The sequence below is a fragment of the Coffea eugenioides genome, chromosome 11 (genome assembly GCF_003713205.1).
Source record: "Coffea eugenioides isolate CCC68of chromosome 11, Ceug_1.0, whole genome shotgun sequence".
In the NCBI taxonomy this organism is placed as follows: domain Eukaryota; kingdom Viridiplantae; phylum Streptophyta; class Magnoliopsida; order Gentianales; family Rubiaceae; genus Coffea; species Coffea eugenioides.
In genome coordinates, this window is record NC_040045.1 from 36,499,097 (window position 1) to 36,518,807 (window position 19,711).

The 19,711-nt window shown below is 36.1% G+C and overlaps 2 protein-coding genes across 2 annotated transcripts; both read right to left on the reverse strand.

Moving 5' to 3' along the window:
- Positions 1 to 267: 267 nt before the first annotated feature.
- On the reverse strand, positions 268 to 1,530 carry LOC113752450 (putative F-box protein At5g62660). The gene has a single exon (XM_027296561.1). It carries the CDS (start codon positions 1,528 to 1,530, stop codon positions 268 to 270), a length of 1,263 nt encoding a protein of 420 aa, XP_027152362.1.
- An 8,887-nt stretch (positions 1,531 to 10,417) lies between these two features.
- LOC113752451 (F-box only protein 8-like) lies at positions 10,418 to 11,686 on the reverse strand. The gene has a single exon (XM_027296562.1). It carries the CDS (start codon positions 11,684 to 11,686, stop codon positions 10,418 to 10,420), a length of 1,269 nt encoding a protein of 422 aa, XP_027152363.1.
- Between the last annotated feature and the right edge of the window lie 8,025 nt (positions 11,687 to 19,711).

Below are 19,711 nucleotides of genomic sequence, written 5' to 3' on the forward strand. Positions count from 1 at the left end.
GCAAAAGTTTCATCCACAACTCATATCATAGGTATTTGTATTTAGCTTCGCGTATCAAATCGCAAGAACACTTGTCAATTCTGTGGATTAGAATATAAATCAACACACAATCTGAAGTAATGAAGACAAAACGTTTAGCAAAAGACTTCTGTAATTTCTGTCTTCGCCTATTTGGTGTTGACATTCAAAAAAAAAAAAAACTTATAAACCCCACCAGACAGTTTTGAGCCAAAAACAGTTACAGAATAATGTGAAGACATTATTGTACTAATTAAGTGGATGAATCGTTTCGACAAGCCCGGAGACAATGTTATCCCTGTCATCTACAAAGTCATCAAGTTTCGTGACCATCCTTACATCTTTGCTCTCCATGCTGTAGCCGAAAATGGTTGATCCTAAATCTTGGCCACTCGATGAAACAATCTCAGAAACTCGAAACAAAATCTCACCATTTTGGCATGAACCAATAGGGTAGACCGCAATCAATCGGCCCTCAGATAATTTCATTCGTGCCCAACTTTTTGCCAAAAATAAATCCACAGCAGTCCACTTTCCGCCCTCGAAAGCTTCTTCTAGCATCCAAATCCTTTCGCCATAAACATCAATTATAGCAAGCCGTCCTCCAATCTCACCTGCAAAATCTACATAAACTCGCCTGGGAAGAAGCAGAAGTTGAAATTTCTCATGACTTAGATCAAAGGCCAGTATGCATTCACTCTCGGACGAGGACATCACAGACAATTTACTATGGGGAGTGATGATGCTATATATTTCCCCGTTGATGCTGCATGATGTCTTGACAGTGAAGCCCTTGCTAAGGTCTTGTTGCACAGAATAATCAATACTTAAAATTTTCCAAGAATTGGTTCCCAGAGTCAAAACTTCTGCATGGACATGGACTTGGTTTTCATTAATATCAAACTCGTTGTAAAAAATATCATCGTTATTGGCCCGAATGGGTTTTCTTTCAAGCCACGTAAGACAAATACTTAATACCTTGTATTTCTTGGATGAAACATCGAATCCCAGAAAGTATTTACTCCAGGCACCCGAGTGGTAACATCCTCTCATGTTTCCCATTTTCTCACTGATCTCCTTCGCATAAGGATTCGGATTACGTGGGGGAAGATCAATGAATTTTCCTGTAGTAGGGTTCCATATGAGGTTGTTACAGAGCACTAAGCCTTCAACAAGTTGATCTAGGTGAAAGAAGGTATTTTTGAGAATATTTGGAACAGCGACAGGAACCGATTGGCCTTCTGAATCTATTACGGAGAAATCATATACCCTTGTATTTTGCCCTTCAACAGTTCTCTTTCCGAAACGGATCTTGCGTACGAGGAGGTTGGTGCCACGATTATGGGATCGAAGGCGAAAACCATCGGCAAATTCTTGATCTTCAATTATGCTGTACCAACTTTTCGAAACACTCTTGAACCTCAATAGTGGTTTTGCTGGAAGTTTTTCGAGTATTTGAACAAGGATGTCATCGGGAATTGCGGGGACAAGAGTTCTCTTAATTTGTATCATCTTTGTCAAGATTTCCGCCGAGCTAGTTTTGTAGGCCTACAAAATAATCAATATAAGCCACAAGGTGAAATCACAAGAAAACAAAATAAGTCCCAAGGCCAACTCGAAGCTGTTTTTGCTCTCTTATATCGATAGACCAAGACCTATAATTCTTATATAGACTATCAAATACCAAAATCCAATTGGGATTCAAACTACCAAGTCATAGTTAGAATAGGAAATCACAACTAAATAATAAATTAAATCCTAAAAAGACTTGGTTTAATAAATCTACAAGTTTAGGGTTTTGACAATTGGCTGATTTGATGGCGATAAAATCGAAGGGTAGGATATATGAATAGGGAAATCTAGTCACGGCGGTGAGAGTTGGCCGCCCTGCTTCCTTTTCTTTCCATGTTTTGCTTCTTAAAGTCTCAGGTCAGGATCCTTATGCATTACGACTTAGCATTGATTTTAGATATTAGAAGCCTATTCACTCTCAAAAAAAAAAAAGAGAGAAAAAACCTTTAGGGTTTCATAGTAAAGAAAGAATTGCTAAATTTTTTTATAGGCGACATTAAATTATACAATCCATTGGAATCAATATTTTCGGAATTTAAATAATGAAAATAACGAAAAAATATATATGTTACCCAGAATTAGGGTAATACAAAGAGCTTCCATGTCCCCCATCCCATCTTTTGCTCTAATCCCAAATTAAGAGTAAGTGAGATAGAGTTAAGTTTAAATACAGGTTTCAAAGCCATATAACAGATGCCCAGTTGGTAGTGCTTATTGTTCAAGAGCGTCCGAAGTCTACAATTGTTAATGTTGGATCAAGAAAGTGTTATAGATGCAAGCGGCAGTAACCTTGCAAGTCTGCATTTGGCATTTGTGTGTTATTCGTCTGTACTAAGTCAGTTCCGGTTGGACATGTATTGAGAAATCTTGTTCTGTTATTCGTCTCTGCTAAGTTAGTTCAGTAACCATGACAATAGCAAGGTTCTTTACGTATTTATTTACTAAGCAGGGCGCCTGTGTTCTTACCTGTCATTGAAATCCTTTATTTCTTGTTTGATCGGGGGCCCAAATATTACCTCTTAGAAAAATCCGAGATTGTAAAAAGAAACTTGGCATTAATTTAGGAAACAGAAGTCCACTCGTTTAAAAAGAAAAGAAAAAGTTTAAAACCATAAATATCATCTCTTTCAATCAACTAAAAATCAATTAAAACCATAATATATCCTTTTAATTAGATCCCTATTGCTGGTGGTTCTGGAGTATTGCAGATGGCACCAGGGGCTGCTATTATGAAGAGAAATATAATAGAATAGTGTTGCTGCCCTGAAATTACTACTGGTATTTCTGGATATGTATTTTTTTTCCCAAGCAAAATCCGTTTGTGGAGGGTTTTGACAAAAAGATATACCTTTGAATTTGAAATTTAATTGTATAACATGATTTCAAATCTTTAAACACTGAAAATGAAAAAGGAAACTTCACCCAAATATGCTTGAATTCATTGCCGCCTCCCTCTCCGTATCACCTCAGATCAAAGCCAAAACACCAATCTAAAACACAAGAGAATGTTTAAAAGCAAACAATCTCACAGACAGACAGCGGTAGAAAACATGAAAATGCAGCCATTGCTTTAAAAAGTGAAGGTATTGGGTGGGACATTTGGGCTCTACCCAGGTGGCGCGAAAGCCTGAGGCACTGGGCGTAAATTCAGCAAATTTTGATTTTTTTTTTGTAAATATTTAATAGTATATAAAATATAAAAATGTTATAAAAATAAAATTAAATATAAAAAAATTTGGGAATAATAGCATTGAGAAACATAGAAAAGTTAGATTTTTAAACTATTGTGGCACATATAATAGTATAAAATTAATAAAATTGGGTAATGTTTGGTGTTAAATCAGAACTTGACCAAAATTATAAAAGAATGGAATTAAAAAAAAAAAAAACTGCTACTTCGTAAGAGCTGTTGATGTTGGAATCTATTGGCAATTTATGTGTAATCTTGTAGATAAAGTTGGATTTTGTGTTTGACTTATTTGGGAGTCCAATGACAAACTCAACCCGCCTAAAATTTATTTCGGTTTCTAACACTCAACCCAAAACTTACCCATAACCGAAGAACTGACCTTTCTGATTAGTAGATGAGTTGAGTAGGTTGTTGGATTTGGATTTAATTTTTCAACTCTAAGAATTATCCTTACATCTTCGTTCTATATATTGTAGCTGAAAACATTTGACCCTAATCTCTAGGAATAGGCCAAAATTGAAATTTCTCATGACATATATATCAAAGGCTAATATGCACTTCAACTTGTGCGAGGACATTATAGACAATTTATTATATGGAAAAATGATACCATATATTACGCCATTGATGCTACAGGATGTCTTCGTTAGTGATGGATGACTAATAGATAATGATACAAGAATTTCTGTTAAGGGGTAATATCTCTTTATCTTCCCAAAAGGAATCTAAGCTAACCAGCTAATTCGGAAACAAAAATAAATTAAAAAAAAAACCAAGGAAAAAGAAAGAAGGGAAAAGAAAAAAAAACCAATCAATTTCCGGAAGGAGTTCTCATGTCCTCCCCAGAAGTCCTGTTTAACACAAAAAATAAAGAAAAGGATCACAAACTTCACATGAATGATGCCAAAGCAAAAACACACAGTTATGAATTAATCAACCTACAGACTTTGCACGACTGATTCCAAAAGCAAAATAGCATAATGCAAGAATTAGAAAACCCTAAATAAAACAGAAACAAAGAAATCTGTATTCCACTGCTAAATAACAATCTCTAGGCTTCCTAGTACATTATTCAATCCTAAATAGAGCAACTAACCAATATCCGTTGGACAACCTGACAGGTGTCGAGCCTGTACAATAATAAATACCTACTCGAGAAAAATGTAAATTTTACATATAGCGGTGAGTAGGGTCGAATCCACAGGGACTGGGGATAACTTATTTCTTTTAGAGTTCGAAGTATGGGGGGTTTTTGATGGGAGGAAAATAAAAATAAAAATAAAACAAATGAAATTCAAAACTAACTCACAAAGCACAATTTACTAAAAATAGCAATTAATAAAAGTTCTACCCAAAGGATCAACTGCTTAGGCACGGTCCAATTAAATGCTCATCGATGCAAAGATATTTCATCCATTTATCACTAGATTGGTTATAGTTATCAATAAGCTCTGACAACCAGCTCTTCCTTACTTTTTCGACAGACAAGGTACAACCATTGACTGCTTCTCTAACCAGATAACAACCCTAGGTACGACCGTAGGAATTTAATTACCCAATTGCATTAAAGCTAGAAGAACCCAATCCCAACCAATAAACACGCTAAGAGGGTTTATTTAAGCTAGATCTTACGTTTCCCCATCATAAAGCCAATTATGGTGGTTGCCACGGGGTGTTAACTAAATGAACAATTACGGATTCTATTTAATTAACGTGGCAGTAGGCTATTAAATTAAATCAAATACCCGGCCGTTGCTATTCAATTAATAAAATACCCAAGAACAATTAATTCAGAAAACGCAGGAATAGCAATAAATTGGAAGAAATAATGAAGATTTGGTTAGATCTCACAGATATTATGGACCGCGCCCTCGCGTCAACCTTTGGATAGAGAAGAAAATTAGCCGCTCCTCATCGTGTCAATCCCGCGTGATTTAATTGAATTCATTCAATTAATTGCCGAAGAATTGGAAAAGATGAATTAACGAAGGAACGGCTGAAAAACCTTTGCTTCCCTTTGTTGGGTTTCGTGTTCGTACCCCTGGAGCGAAAGTAGAAGCAAAAGTCGAATAGGAAAAATTGTACAGAAGCCAAAAGCAAAGCAAAAGAGTCAAAAACGTGAAAGCCAAAAAGCAAGAGAAGAGTCTACAACGTCTGACGGCTAGGGAAAAGAAAACTAAAGCTATCTAAAATCCTAATACGTGAATCTGGCTTTCTTTTGCCTTTTGTAGCTGCCGCAAGAAAGTCAAGCAGAAGCCCAAAAACGTCTGGCCCTTTCTTTGCTTTTTAATTGAAGCCTTTGGAGTTTTAATCCTGTGCTCCTCGCGGTTCACGTGGACCAGGGTCCGGCTTTCGGTTTCGTCCACCTTCTAAGGCGTGGCCACGCCCTGAAATGAGAAGTCTTCTGAAAATTCACCTCAAGACATCATTTTTAATGCTAACCACCTACAATTCACACAAATATCAAATATGAGTGAAATTCCCTTTCTTAGCACCATGAATAGCCAAAATTAGAACAAGATGACAATGCAAAATGTGCCAAATAACTGCTCTATCAAATCCCCCACACCTAGACAATGCTTGTCCTCAAGCATTTCGAAACTCAGAAGTACAACCAAGAGAGCAAAGGTCATGTAGTAATCTATACTAACACAAACATTTCAGATCCCTGACAATGTTGCCAAAATTAGAACACACCGGATAGGTTGTAACTCAAAGAAAATACATGAATACTGGGAACGCTCAAATCAACATCACGGAATGCCATTACCATAGGCTTGCACATTTATCACATTTCCACCACTCAAAAGTGAACTAAATACATAAATCAAAGGGACTTTGATAGGGTTGTAATGGGGTTCAGGTGAAAGGCTGGATGGGAAGGTAAAAATAGGGTGTAATGTGTCAAGAGAATGTCCAATATCCACTACATAATCACAATGCTTTATCGGGGCAAGTTCTCAAGTAGGACGTTTCCATTTGCTGTTTTCATTGTGCAAGTGTCGAAACTCGTTCCTCTTTTTTTTTTTTTTTTTTTTTTGGATGTCTAGCAAAGCGTGGGCACGCCCTGGAAGACAGAGTCTTCTGCTCACCAGCTTTTTGCCGATTTCTCCCATTTTTTTTCTTCTTTTTTTTTCTTTTTTTTTCTTTCGATCTCAGATGTACAAAAACAGCACCATACAGCATCTTTTTGACAACACTTGCGCCCATAGATTTATTTGCCTTGCACAAGTAATGAATCTCAGACATCCCTTAATAACACAAGATTGAACAAGAAAGTCTAAAAAGGTCATGTGTTATCAAACACGGCTAACAAACAAAGAGAGGGATAAAAGTTCAAATTGGTTCACTATTGGAAGATAAGATGAGGGCTTGATTTTTTTAGATAGCTAAAGAGGGTTAAATCCTAAATGCCCTTATCATTTCAAATGCATCCAATTCAATAAAAATGTGGTCTCGACATGTATAAACTAGCAAGTTCTAGAATGCCAATACCATGCGTGATACCCACTCAATCAAACAAAAATATAGAGCAAACAAGAATAATGTGCTCATATAAGGCTCAAAAGCTCCCAAAAGTTTCAAAAATGGGTCTAATCCAATATATCCAACATTCAACAATACTGTCAAGGCAAAACGAAATGCATAGCTAGTATATCTAACCACATGGCCGTGCACCTTGATTGAGTTATTCATCATAGCAAATAAGTTAGCTAACTACACTCTTTTCCTTTTCATTTTTTTTCATTTTTTTTGTGTTTCTCTTTTTCTTTTTTTTTTTGTTTTAAAAGCAAAGCAAAAGGAGATAATAATGGAAGCCATCCCCCCACACCTAATACCTACATTGTCCTCAATGTAGAAAAGATGAATGAAGTATAAGGAGAAAAGGAGAGAAACTTCCCTGACCACTGAGATGGTGCAGTGAGACACTAAGGCGGAGGAGGGTGAGGTGGCTGGGATCCAATGTGAGCAAAGAAAACTGTCTGATGAGAGAGATAGTGACGGCGGGGAAGGCAGCGACGTGCGATAGATGGCGCGAGGAGGAGAGAGAGAGTTTCTAGCGGCGGTGGACAAAGGGGAAACCTTGGACTAAGACAAAACAAAGAAGATTGAAAAGTAGAAGCTGAGACAATGAAAATTGACAAGACCATACAAGACAAGAAAAGAGAAAAGTAGAAAGTGGGATTAGAGAGGGTCCTGGTCAATCTTTGACTGTCGTTGGCGCAAAGGCTGGAAGGCGTGGGCACGCCTTGGAAGCTAGAGTCTTCTGACCATCAATTCCAAAGCTTCATTCCTTAGGCCTGATCAACTAGAGTGGGCATGTCCAACTGCCAGCTTCCTGCCACAAAACAACAATCCACTAAATGACACTAACACTTAATAAAAATTCCGAAAATATAAGAAAACTAAAACAAAAGAATCCTTGGGTTGCCTCCTAAGCAGCGCCTTTCTTTAATGTCTTTGGCTAGACATCGTCATGTTTATTCACGGAGGATAAAATCGTGTAGCTCGTTTCAGTGCTTCATCTTCTATGTAATCCCGATAGCCCTCGTAAATAGAGTAATTCTTGAGTCCACGAGCTACGGTCTTCCATGGATTAGTAGATGGCGGTAAACAAACAAGTGATGACACTAAATCTTCAGTCACTCCTCCATCACGAGCACTTATTGGTTCGAGATATTTTGCCATCGCAACCCTTAACTTATTCCTGTCATGAAATTTAAAATCTTCTGGTATAATAAAATCAATTTCACCAACAGGAATTGAAGAATAAGAGTTAGAAAAATATTGATTAAGGAATGGAGAAGATGTCACCGTATTTGGAGATTGTTCACTAGATTCATTCATTTGAACAATTTGATATTGGGGTCTCATGTCTTGCACTTCAACTTTCTTTTCAACTGCATTTTTAGACCCTTCTTCATGAGACTCTTGCAGTTCCATGTCATTTGTCAGGATAATTATACCCCCATCTTCTTCATGGTCGATAATAGTCACTGAGGGCAATTCTTCACAAAATGGAGAAATCAATTTGCTCATTGTAGATGCCAATTCACGCCTTCCATCTTCCATCTCTTTAATCAACCTTTGTGTCTCCTGTTGAAATTGACGTGTCTCCTGTTGAATTTGATATGTCTCCTGTTGAATTTGATATGTGTTAGTAGCTATTAATTCAACTATTTCTTCAAGAGACATACCTGACATGGATGACGGTTCTTGAGACTCTAGCTGTTGAAAATCTATTGGCCTTTGTTCAAAATTAAAAGTGGAATCATCCCACCATCCTTGCTTATACCCGTTTGAATAAGGGTCATGCCACGTTTGATATTGAGGTGAAAAATCCCCAAAAGTATCGATTGGAGTACTTCGACCATCTTGAAATGCAGGGCATATGTCGGGTGAAAAATTCGAAGCAAAATAAGCTCCACAATTTGCAACAGCCCATTGATCATTAGAAAAAGCATGAGTCTCATAACCCCTTGTAAAATTAAAATCCAGTCTATCACCAAAATACGGAATGTTAGCAGCCATAAAATATATACAAAAAAAATAAGAGAAAAAAAAAATGAACTAAAAAAGAAACAAATTAATTAGGCACCAGTCCCCGGCAACGGCGCCAAAAATTGACAGGTGTCGAGCCTGTACAATAATAAATACCTACTCGAGAAAAATGTAAATTTTACATATAGCGGTGAGTAGGGTCGAATCCACAGGGACTGGGGATAACTTATTTCTTTTAGAGTTCGAAGTATGGGGGGTTTTTGATGGGAGGAAAATAAAAATAAAAATAAAACAAATGAAATTCAAAACTAACTCACAAAGCACAATTTACTAAAAATAGCAATTAATAAAAGTTCTACCCAAAGGATCAACTGCTTAGGCACGGTCCAATTAAATGATCATCGATGCAAAGATATTTCATCCATTTATCACTAGGTTGGTTATAGTTATCAACAAGCTCTGACAACCAGTTCTTCCTTACCTTTTCGACAGTCAAGGTACGACCATTGACTGCTTCTCTAACCAGATAACAACCCTAGGTACGACCGTAGGAATTTAATTACCCAATTGCATTAAAGCTAGAAGAACCCAACCCTAACCAATAAACACGCTAAGAGGGTTTATTTAAGCTAGATCTTGCGTTTCCCCATCATAAAGCCAATTATGGTGGTTGCCACGGGGTGTTAACTAAATGAACAATTACGGATTCTATTTAATTAACGTGGCAGTAGGCTATTAAATTAAATCAAATACCCGGCCGTTGATATTCAATTAATAAAATACCCATGAACAATTAATTCAGGAAACGCACGAATAGCAATAAATTGGAAGAAATAATGAAGATTCGGTTAGATCTCACAGATATTATGGACCGCGCCCTCGCGTCAACCTTTGGGTAGAGGAGAAAATTAGCCGCTCCTCATCGTGTCAATCCCGCGTGATTTAATTGAATTCATTCAATTAATTGCCGAAGAATTGGAAAAGATGAATTAACGAAGGAACGGCTGAAAAACCTTTGCTTCCCTTTGTTGGGTTTCGTGTTCGTACCCCTGGAGCGAAAGTAGAAGCAAAAGTCGAATAGGAAAAATTGTACAGAAGCCAAAAAGCAAAGCAAAAGAGTCAAAAACGTGAAAGCCAAAAAGCAAGAGAAGAGTCTACAACGTCTGACGGCTAGGGAAAAGAAAACTAAAGCTATCTAAAATCCTAATACGTGAATCTGGCTTTCTTTTGCCTTTTGTAGCTGCCGCAAGAAAGTCAAGCAGAAGCCCAAAAACGTCTGGCCCTTTCTTTGCTTTTTAATTGAAGCCTTTGGAGTTTTAATCCTGTGCTCCTCGCGGTTCACGTGGACCAGGGTCCGGCTTTCGGTTTCGTCCACCTTCTAAGGCGTGGCCACGCCCTGAAATGAGAAGTCTTCTGAAAATTCACCTCAAGACATCATTTTTAATGCTAACCACCTACAATTCACACAAATATCAAATATGAGTGAAATTCCCTTTCTTAGCACCATGAATAGCCAAAATTAGAACAAGATGACAATGCAAAATGTGCCAAATAACTGCTCTATCACAACCATTAAAAAGGACTATCTGTTGCAGATATATATATTTTTTCTTTTGAATGGCAAACTGCACCTGCCTACTTAAGTGGTTGTATAGTTGCCACAAGATTGGGGAAGATGCTGCCGAAGAAATTCTTCATCCTTGTCAGAAACCGGACTTTCCTTGTATCTTTGCTCTCCATATTATACACATAAATAGTTGACAGCGAGGATTCCTTGATATTAAGAGAAAATTCCTTAACTTCAAAGAAAATCTCTCCACTCGGGTTTAAACCGATGGGCTTGACTATCTTTTCTCGCAATGAAATTTCCCTTGTGTACCAAAGTTCCGGCAACAATAAATCCACAACAGTCCACCTTGGACCTCCGTAATCTTCTTCTAGTATCCAAATCTGCTTGTGTTTTTGTTGCATCAGAGTCAAGCGTCCCCTCAGGTCGCCTACAAAATGTACCATACCACCAATCCCGCGGGGAAGAGGCAATAGTTGAAACTTCTCATGAGTTATATCGTAGGCCAGTATGGTGTCATTCTGATCTGAACGCCGCCGTGGAAGTTGAAATCTTTTGCAAGGGGGACAAATGATCATATATATTACGCCGTTGATGCTACAGTATGTCTTGACATGGAAGTCCTCGAAAAGTTCTTTTGGAAGAGGATAATCGCTTGTCGTTTTCTTCCAACAATTGGCTCCCAAAGTCAATACTTCTATAGATACTTGGCTTTTATGAATATCGGAATTTTCAATGTAGTCATCCGATATGGTATTCATACGGAAATCCATCCGACAAATGCATAAGACCTTGTGTTTCTTGATCGAAACATCGAACCCCAAAAAGTATTTACTGGAGACACTCCAATTGTCACATCCTGCAACGATTCCCATATTCTCAATCACCTTGCTTACGTCCCAAAAGGGATTACGAGGAGGAAGGTGAACAACTTTTCTGGTTGTAGGGTTCCAAATAATGTTTTTACGATGTACTAAGCCTTCAACGTGTTGCCATTCGCCATCGTCGTTGGAAAAGAATTTTTCTTGGAGAATAATGGGGACTTCAAGGTGAGCAAATTTACCTTCTGAATCTAGTAGAAAAAAATCATTGAACTTCCTTCGGCCTTCAATAGTTTCCTCTTCCTGTGTACACTTCCTCCTAACGAGAAGGTTGGTGCCACGATTACAGGGGCGATTGCGAAAAGCATCAACAAGTTCAGAATCTTCAATAATCGAACACCAATGCTTTGATACACACTTGAATCTCAATAATGGTTTCGGTGGAAGTTTTACGAATATTTCTAAAAAGATGTCTTTCGGAATAGGAACAGTATTTTTTCTCTTAATCGGTTTCATCTTGTCTAAGGACTTGTTTAGGTTTTCGAAAATTGATGTTGATGACCAAAGGAAACTCTCTCTCTCTCTCTATATATATATGTGTGTGTGTACACATATATGGGAGAGTCCAAGTTATGGGTGTTACCCTTTTTCCCTTTGGCCTGTCTAACGAAAAACAAGTAAAGTTAATTAGTTAAGTAGGAACGAAGTTGTGGAGACAAGGAGTCATCATAAGTTCATAACTCACAAATGAATATCTGACATGATACCATGTGTAGGTTTTAACCTACTATATATATATTACTATTTTCACCAGAAACAGAATTGTGATAGTAAATTTAATAGAACTTTTCACAATTTATTTAACTTACTCTTTGAATGACAAATCTTACTAAATTATTAGCTAATATACCAATATTTGTACAAAAGTTACAATTTTTTTTTTTTATATAAAACTTACTACTTTTGAAACCTAAACTTGTGATTTCATATTAAGAAATCTTACTTTTTTTAAATAAAATTTACTACACCATTGGCAAATCTTACTAAGTTTCGAGCAAATTTATCATTGTTCACGGAAAAATTACTAATTTTTCAATAAAAAATTCTGAATTTATTAATAAATCGTGCCACTCCTTATCACTTCAAACTTTTCCTTAGGAAAAGTGTAATTGTCAGTGCATGTATGTAGTAGGTTAGGTGCGATTTGGATACTAGTTAAAAAATTCCCTTTTTTTATTTTTTTTCTCTCCTTTTCTAGCCCCTTAGAGAGCTGGACTATAATTTTCAATAATTTAGAAATCAGTATGGATTCATTGAATAAAGGAAAAAAAGTTTCACGCTTTTTAGGTGAATAAAGTTTAGGAGTGCTCAATTATACTTTTTTTTTTTGTAATATTCCAAACCTTAGGATTGTTTGGTGAAATTGTCATCAATCTCAATAGAGGTTTTGAAAATTACTCTCAGTTAATAAGTACATTTGTACTACAATTTATGTGTGTTAAACAAATGCCTCTTAGGCATCATGTAGAAATCCTACATTTTAAATGGTACTATGTTGAAATCTTAGCTGTATGTTGCTTATTTAATGTCTTAAAGGATCTATTGAATCAGTGTCTATATACTCATTAATACACTCAACTTATATCAACTAAATGTCTATGTGAGTAATAATGCTCCCATCGTTGCACCTCGTTACTTTTTATTGATCTTACTCTTTTCTTTCAAAGAAAACAAAAAATTAACACTTGGGGCTCAATCAAATTTCCAATCGTAGCTGTAAATAAATTTGCCTGGTGAACTTTGTGGTGGTGGTGATCAACAAGGCACATTTATGTGAAAGCCAAAGACGTATATATTTGGCTATTAAATTAAATGTAAATGCATGGGGTTGAAAAAAAAATGCTCCATCAACCGGTACGTGTTCATGATAATTGGGAGATGTGGGATCTATTGGTGATAGTATTGAGGTATGAGATCTACTAAATATCTTCAACCTATTCTTTTAGAAGTATTATCTAATGTAATTTCTCAGTTGATAAAACTTGGACGTTTCACCCAAAAAGACACTTGGATTCAAATTCACTAGCTCAGATTTCGGCCTAATTTCCAAGGATGATACATGAAGCAGTCCATTAAGTGAGAGACTCCGATGACTTTCGTGGCCTATATGGATGCTGACTTTATTAAATATCTTTCTGGGTTTTTCTGGGTCAAATGTCAACAATCTACATCTATATCTACTCTTATTTCTATATTATGAGAAAAAGGATAGATCTAACTAGATCATTGGAAATTGGAAGGAACTAAACCACCTTTAAATCATAAATCAGACGGGTATTCTTTGGAACCCATTGAATTTGAAGAAATCGTATAGAATGGCAATTGATGGTAGGACGAATGTGGAGTTTTCAATTGAACGAAACTTGTGTGGTCTCTGTTAAAATGAAGGTACCAATAATTTCTAAGCTGGGGCTGGGATCATTCAATTTTTCATTGGCTACGTTACAAAAATAAAATAAAAATTGAAGTTTGAAGTTCCAACTAGAAGACGGTTGTCCACAAAAACGGGATACATTTTAGATACTTTGGTGGTAATCTTTGGCTAATTGGTATTCCTTTGATAAACTCGGTCTGGCCGAAAGTCGTATTTGCAACCTACTGCGACGTTGGCCGTCCAAAGTAGCAAGAATTCTTAATTCAGCCCTCCAAGCTCCAAAGTTGTGTAATTTAGGGCCATAATCAAATTTCATCAATCAACTAATTGCTGACTAGTCTGTAAGATTCATTATTCTTGAATGCATGTTTGAAAGGATTACAAGGATATTATATAGACACCAAAACCATATCCAAAACTAATTAGATTACCCCAGACGGGATTAGTATCCCCTGCCAATTAATCCTATAACGAAACAATTCGTGGTCCGCATAAATAAACTAACTAAACGATAAAAATGTTTATAATCCCGGATTAACAATTTTTTTTTTTTTTTTTGTGGGAGAGAGCTACTGCCGATTGCGCCAGAGAACTTGAAGGACTAGTTGAACATTGGTCGTCAGAGATGTGCGCATTTTGGCTAGTGTCGATGGCTTTTCTTACAGGCTGAGAGAGCGGGCTGAAGTACTGTCAGCGAAATCATCTGATCTTCTACTCCCCACCCCAGTGCTTGAAACACAAATAACTCAAATTAGTTGGCAGACTTGGTTGCCATAGTTAATGCTGTCAATTTCAGTTATTGACTTGACTGAAGTAAACGAACGTCTTTTGTGGCTGTATTTATTGGAACCAAACTGAACGCCAGCTCCACTGAAAAGGAACTTATCATCCATCATCTTTGATTCATCACCACTGTTTAGGTGTCGCTATGACTGACCAAACTGCAACAAATCTTGTCAAAACGCACGAGGCTGTTGTTTCAATTGTGCCCCTTTTATTTAGTTAGAAAAGATGGAAATGTTACTAGCAAAAGAATTTGCTCTTATGTGTTAAACATATGTCAAGATGAGAAATGGATAAATTCTCGGTGCCATTAAACACTCCTTGTATAATTGTAATTTTGATCAAAGCTTTACTCGTTACTATAAAGTTTTTCCTAATCAATACATATCATCTAACGTTTTGGGGGGGAAAAAAAGGATAGATAATTGTGAAGGCCAAAAATTATCACGAACGATAATTTAGTAAAATAATTAGTCTGACGGTTTCTGCATTATACGAATTTACTGAATTATGATCGATAGATACACAACCTCTTCATATATTTAATCTTCTATACACACTTGTACGCAATTACATTTATTTCCATTGCATGGGCTCGGTTTTATCTGGGCTTAGCTTCGATTGGATCACTCTCGGTTCAACTTTAATTTCTGCGGGAACATGTCAAGTCCGGTTTTCTTAGCCCCGTTCAGACGTGACTATACCACAATTGCGTCATCATCTCTCTCTCTCTCTCTCTTTTTTTTTTTTTTTATATATTCCTCTTCATCATCTCTTTGACTAATAATCGTCAGATAATTTATATTACCTAAAAAGTTTAAACAGAGAATGAAGAAAAAAAGTAAAACTTTGGCCTTCATAAGGTTGTCCAAAATGTAGACGGTGGACTTCGAAGCATATTCATCTCATGGAGGCAAAAAAAAATCAATGTGCATTCACTTGATTGACACCGAGTAATTTATAACAAGAGGCAAGAGTGCATGGAGCCATGGAGGTCAAATGGTTTTGGGATATTAAATTGGAAAATTTTCTTTACTTAAGAAAATTATAAATAGATGTCCAAATTCTGATTCTCTCAGATAAATCTTACTCAATAGAAAAAGAATTTCTATTTGCATATGCCCTGGTTAAGCAAAAAAGTCTACAGTGATTGAAATTAGTGTACTACAAACCCAAATGCTTATCAAACAATCGAAACAACTACAGCGATTTGGATGAATTTCAATTCCTATACCAGGCACCTTCGGGGCTCCACGCCCTTGGAGCGGCCTCTCTCTCTCTCTGCATTGCAGATATGGAAGAACGAAGGTGCCTCGATAAAGATATACAGGTTTTAAGTTGTCCATGGCCGCTGATAAACAAACATTTGCAAATTGAATCATTCTTTCATAAAATTAATTAAAATATGATCAGAGAATGTTGTGGTGCCTCGAAGATATTTAAAGCACTTCTAGAGAATGATCTTTCAAGTTATTAACGTCTACGGTATGGTCCCTCAAAAAAAAATTAAAAAGAAAAAGTCTAAAGTATGGTTACAGTTTTTCCAAAGATACACTACCATTACAAAAAGGTCGGACGTTGTCCTCAACACTTATTGTGGTGCTCAAGAAACAAACCTGCTACTATCTCATATCCAAAAAAAAAAAAAAAAAAAAACCCACGTGAAAAACTTGTGCTAAAAGGGGAAAATTATTTTTGAAAAAAAAAAAAATTAAACAGCCACTCCTCCTAACATAAAATTAAAAACCTCGTTTTTCTGATGCCCAATTACTATTTAGGTTATGAGTGCCGAACGCAACGGTTGGCATAATCACAGGGTCGGGCGGCTCGGGCCGGGATGCAATTCGCGTAGCGCGCACTTTCGCAGGTTGGCCTAGGCGAACTTCCGCCAATTGCTCTGGGGGCAGAGGGCGAAGGTCTTGGATATGCTCCAATCATACTACCCCCACCTGCCAAATACAAAAAATCAGTAGTATTACAATAAAATTAGATATTAATATCAAATCCACGCACTTCAATTTCCTGCTATCCTTAAAAGTCTATAGGAAGTGTGTCAAATTTAGATGTGAATGTTTTCGATTAAAATATACTCGATCGCAGTTAAGCAATAAACAGAAAATGTAAACAAAAAGATGTATACTATACTTACTACTGCAGAGAGCGGGTTGGACTAAAATCATGGAAATCATCAAAAGCCAATAAAAGATGAAAATAGGAGAAGCAAAAGCCTCCTTGCTCATCATTAGTGTTTATTTCTGTGTGGCTGTCTGAAAACTTGTTCTGCAAGCTCCAGCAGTGTATAGTAGTAGTATTGGCTTGTGATTCTACTCGGAGAAAGATTTAAAAGGAGAAGCTACGTGGACCGACCGTGGGAAAAACTTTTAAAGACTTCACGGTCTTTTCGGGCTGCTGCTACCTTGACCCCCACCCGAGTCTTGAGTGACAAGTGAGTTTCCCTTCGTAACTCAAACTGGACGCTAACTAATTATGACAGCATTTTATTGGCTCTGGAGACATGACCCACTATGGTTCCATTGATTTAGATTCGTCTGTTTTTCAAAAACTAAATTTTTTAAATATGGTAAAAATTTTTAAAAAGTACTCTAAAAAGTAGTTTAATTTTAAAAGATATCCTAAAATATATTCCAAAAATATCTTCAAAAACACGATAAAAAAAATCTACGGTAAATTTTTTTGAAAAACTCTGCTACGGTAAAATTTTTCAAAAACACTTCTAAAAATGACTAACGTCTTAGAGTGTGTAATTGAATTTTGAAGTTTGAAATTAACGTATTGGTACCAGACAAATGTGAAATTTCCACTGAATTTGACAAATTCCATTCATATGAAGAAAATATTAGTACTTGAATGAAACTGTGGATTCCATTCCAACTTACTCGTTCGACTTCATCCCTCTCTTTCATTCAAACAGAACAGGTCAATGATGGAAAAATTTCGTAATGTACGGGGATAGAAATTATAATGCATGCACGTTAAAGAAAAAAGAGACTTCATTGACTGAGAAATTTTTCCCCCAGGGATTTCACACGTGCAATATGGTTCATGTTAATAGTGAAGAACTTGTGCTAAAAGGGGAAAAATTATTTTGATTACTTGTTCATATTATTATTTTTTTTTCAATTACCACAAGTTATACCGAGACACAAAGATATGATGGAAGCGATCCAGAGCCATTAGCTTGCCACTATTTTTGTCCATTCCCAGCAGATCCGATCAGCTATTGATATTACAAATAGATCCTCTGACTATCATGCTTGCTAATTGGAGCCTGCTGACTTTTCTATGTCAAGAATTTTAGCATGAACTTACCCTCCAGAAATACCGAAATAGGCATTAATTTGAGAGACACTCCAAGAAGTGCTTTCTCCTTCACTAGCCTCCTTGATTGCCTGCTCTAGAAGTGCACAAGCAGCAATATGAGCTCCTGCTGACTGTCCCATCAAGTAGATTCTGCCAATAAAAATGATGATTATGAAAACCAGAACTACTATGTCATCTGGATATAGGCCATAATGTTAGATTCATGTATAAAAGATTATGTACCATATTGATTCGAGAGACGAAGAATGAGTAGTTAATATGTAAGTAAGAATTCGAAACCTAACAGTTTAATCTTTTGAGTCAGAATTGAATTTTTAACTTACATATTAGATTATTTTTATGGACTCTCTCGAAGGTGTTTTCTCCCCAACACATAAGATAACAGCACATAAGATACCTATTAGGATCACCTCCATATTCAACAATTTTGTTGCATATAAATGAATTACCTCGGGAAGCATCCTGAATCATATCACCTATTGTTCCCTGAGGGAAGTTTCTGCAATTAGCAATCCAGAATCAGATGTAGTTAGAGCCAGTTAGTTAGTGCGATATTCTAGTGCTAAAACTTCAATGTGGATCTTGCAAGCTAAACCTTCTGATTTGAATTAGATCAAATTTCACTTTTTATGAAAAAATGAATATAATTCAGGTCACATCCTATTTTCTTTAAGGGCAAAAATGATTATAGATTAGATCATTTATTTAACTATAAATGAGATTTAACCCTTTTGTCCCAAAAGAAAATACAATGTATGGGTTACATGAGGGATTCAGGATAAAAAGTGGTCAAAACTTAGGTTGGAACTAAATTTTACCGATTTGATTTTGTTAAGGACGCAAAGTTACTATATTAAAAATGAAAGATGAAAAAATTCATTTGATGAAATATGAGAGATGCTTTGAACGATTTTTCTTTTTAAAAATTGTCGTCCAAGATCAATGTGACTACATCAGCAATGCACCGGCAAGGGCTGCCTAGTCAAAGGACTGCTTATAACTTTATCGAGGAGAGAACATACACCTGGATTGTCTACACAGAGTAGAAACTCAAGATAATGAACCAAAGAGCATTATTAGTTATGGCAGTATAACTCATCTTGTATATTTCGGAATATTTCCTTATACTACATAAGAGTGAATTGTGGTCAAAGGAGGTTTGAATTTGAATCCCATGGATAGAGCTTTTTAGGGAATGTGGTACAACTGATAGCAATATATGTTTAGGTATATTTACTGAAATACCCTCATTTTGGTACATTTAAAACTTTGATTATGGAGACATCTAAGTATTTCTAGAATATGAAATTATTTTGTAACAGTTTTTGCATCGAATACAACTCTTATAAGCATATTTGTTTGTATAATTACTGAAATGGTATTATAGATACATTTAATTGAAGTATGGCTTTTGTTGTGCAATTAACACAAAAGCATGTTAACATGTTGTGCAATTAACACATTATTATAACTAATCATTGGAGGATATTCCATTGTTTGAAACAATCTATGCCTGTTCTTGGGTGATTTTCAACTAAGATTTGTAGAGGTTTTTTGGGAATGGTAAAATTGTAAAAACATTGATAAAACAAAGTGTACAAGTGTGTACTGCAATTAAAATGTACTGTTATTAGTTTTATTATATTTGATAACATTATTATTTGTTCAATGAAAAATCCTGTCTATCCATATGTACCAAACACTAGCGTGATCCGCGGGCACTTCCCCACTAGTTGTAAATATATATATCAGCTGCCATCACCAATTATATACTGTTGACATTTTAATCTTAGCAATATTAATTGTTTCCGTGTTGCTAATAAATACCATGGGACAGACTGGCTGATCAGTTTCAATTTTCACGTACGGTTTGCTACACTTTGGTACTAAACTTAATTTAGGAGTTAACTCTTTAATTCCTCTGCTAATAAATTTCGTTACGTTTTAAGTCCTTGTTATGAACTTATCTTTTGATGTTAATA

Coding starts and splice junctions, on each gene's coding strand:
- LOC113752450 (XM_027296561.1), bottom strand. CDS start 1,530: ATGATACAAATTAAGAGAACTCTTGTCCCCGCAATTCCCGATGACATC.
- LOC113752451 (XM_027296562.1), bottom strand. CDS start 11,686: ATGAAACCGATTAAGAGAAAAAATACTGTTCCTATTCCGAAAGACATC.